Source organism: Malurus melanocephalus, unplaced genomic scaffold, assembly GCF_030028575.1.
Source record: "Malurus melanocephalus ecotype Western Australia unplaced genomic scaffold, MMel_1.1 scaffold_1385, whole genome shotgun sequence".
Classification (NCBI taxonomy): Eukaryota; Metazoa; Chordata; class Aves; order Passeriformes; family Maluridae; genus Malurus; species Malurus melanocephalus.
In genome coordinates, this window is record NW_026624617.1 from 3,352 (window position 1) to 5,635 (window position 2,284).

Here is a 2,284-nt window from a genome sequence, read left to right on the forward strand (position 1 = left end):
CCCCATTTCTCCTAAAAGTTGTAAATTCCTACTCCACTCCTCCTTAGGGATKGGGATTTCTGGAAAAGAAAACAAGGATTCTCCCCAGCCCCCAGATGAAAGCCTGGGAAGGGCCTTTGAAGCTGAACTGACACAAATCCTGAGGCAGCAGCGTTCCAGTGCTGGGAACTGAGGCTGTGCCAGCCTGGAGCTGACATCAGGGGGAGCTCAGGGAGGCTGGAATTCCATGAGCCAGGATTCCATGAGCCAGGATTCCATGAGCCAGGATTCCATGAGCCTGGCTTTGTGTGGCAGTGCCCTTGAATCCATGGATTAAAGCCAGGGAGCCCTGCGTTTCCCAAGGCATATCCCAACCTCTGAAAAAAAGTCTCATTTGCCTTAAAAATCTGAGGAATTGCATGGAAAAGGAGTTGGGAGTATTCCCAGCCTGGAAAAACAGTCCTGGAAAACCTCCTGGATCCTCAGGCAAAGCACCTGAACCCGTGTTTGGATTTGGAATCTGTGTTTGGATTCAAAATCTGTGTTTGKACAGCAGATTTGTTGTCCTGGGTTATCCCATTCACCCAGATCTTCTTCCAGGACTCCCCTCATGATGGCTTGCACCAGGAAAAACTTGGAAGTGATCCAAACYCTGGTGGAGCACGGAGCCAACCCGCTGCTGAGGAATAAGGATGGCTGGAATTGTTTCCACATTGCCAGCAGGGAAGGGCACCCCGAGGTGCTGCAGTACCTGCTGGATGCATCCCCAGGGTGCTGGGACACGGAGAGCACCACGGGGAGAACTCCTCTGCACACAGCAGGTATGGAGGGATGGATCCAGGGAATCTGGGATGGATGGGACAGGGGGAAAGGGGTGTTTTTCCAGCTCCTGTTTGTTTTGGAGAAGGAAAAGGTCAGGGAAACATCAGTGAATCCATCTTGGGAGCGCTCGTGATCCTCCTTGGATCGAGGAGTTGATCTCCATCTGTCCCAGGCAGAGATGAATCTGAGCCCCCCTGACTTGGGACGTGGATATGATTTCCCTTCCCAGTGTGGAAAGCCAGGAATTGCTCTTGGAAAAATCTGCATGTATCCTGGCATTTTCTGAGCCCTAAGAGCAGCAGAACTGCTGGGAGGAACCTTGTGGGATCTGCCTGTGGATCCTGGATCCTGGAACCTTGTGGGATCTGCCTGTGGATGGATTTCTGTATCACCGCCTCAGGCTGGTCCAGGGGATGTTTGGATTGGATTTTAGGGAATATTTCTCCATGGAAAGGGTTGTAAAGCATTGGAAGGAGCTGCCCAGGGCAGGGATGGAGTCCTCATTCCCAGAGGGATTTAAAATCCCTGTGGATGTGGCACTTGGGGACATGGGGCAATGGTGGCCTTGGCAGTGCTGGGAATGATTGGGCTTGAGGCCTTTTCCAAAACGGCTCCATGATTCTAAACTCCAGATTTTGGTGTTCTTCCCTTGCTTTCATCCCATGGTGAGAATTCCAGAGGGATTTTCTGCAGAGGRGCAGGAGAATCCCTGCTGGAGCTGCTTTTAGGGTTGGAGCCCACCATGTCCAATTCCTTTCTCCCTGCTTTCCAAGGATATTTAAAGGGAACGAGCAGGTTTGGGACTCACAGCCACCCTCAGGAGTGCTGGGAAACAGAAGGGCCCAGAATCCACCCAGAATTAAACTCTGAATTCAGAGCTTTGCATTGTCTCCACAGCAGAGATGAGCCCTGGGTGCCCAAACTCCTTTCCCAAAGAATTTAATCGGGATTGACTCTCTGGAAAGAGTTGTGAGGAGCCCCTGCTGGGCTGCTCCAATCCACTGTGGGATGTGCTGCTCCTGGCCTGTCATTGCCGTGCCTTTTCCAGCCCTTTGTCTGTCACCATTGGCTCATCAGCGGTGACAATTCCAGCCCTGGGGCACTGACTGCACCTTTGTCCTTGTGCTCCACCTGGGGATGGGAAAAGCAGGGAATGAGTTGTTTGTTTTTGAAATGGCAGATCCCGATGTTTTCTGTGTTCTCCTGTCCCTGCTCATTCCCAGGTTTGGTTTCCATGGAGCTGGGATGGAGACAATCCTCACTCACCCTTTTCTGGGTGGGGATGTGGGATTGGGGCAGCACAGGGTGAGGATTGTCCTGTGGGAAAGGGGGAATTTTAACCTTGAGCCAAAATCTTCTCCCTGCCTTGGGATATGGGAATACATTTGGGATCCAGCACCTGGATCCTGATTCACAGAGATTGCTCCACCTGTTGTCTTTGGCAAAGCCAAAAATCCACAATTTTTTACTTATTCCATTATTT

At 51.4% G+C, this 2,284-nt stretch overlaps 1 protein-coding gene across 1 annotated transcript in view; it reads left to right on the top strand.

Moving 5' to 3' along the window:
• Window positions 1–2,284, top strand: part of ANKRD16 (ankyrin repeat domain 16) — a 16,192-nt gene that overhangs the window by 3,249 nt on the left and 10,659 nt on the right. Inside the window, exon 3 of the mRNA XM_057387814.1 lies at window positions 568–800. Within this exon, the coding sequence (XP_057243797.1) occupies window positions 568–800 (233 nt within the window). The remainder of the gene's footprint in view (window positions 1–567; window positions 801–2,284) is intronic.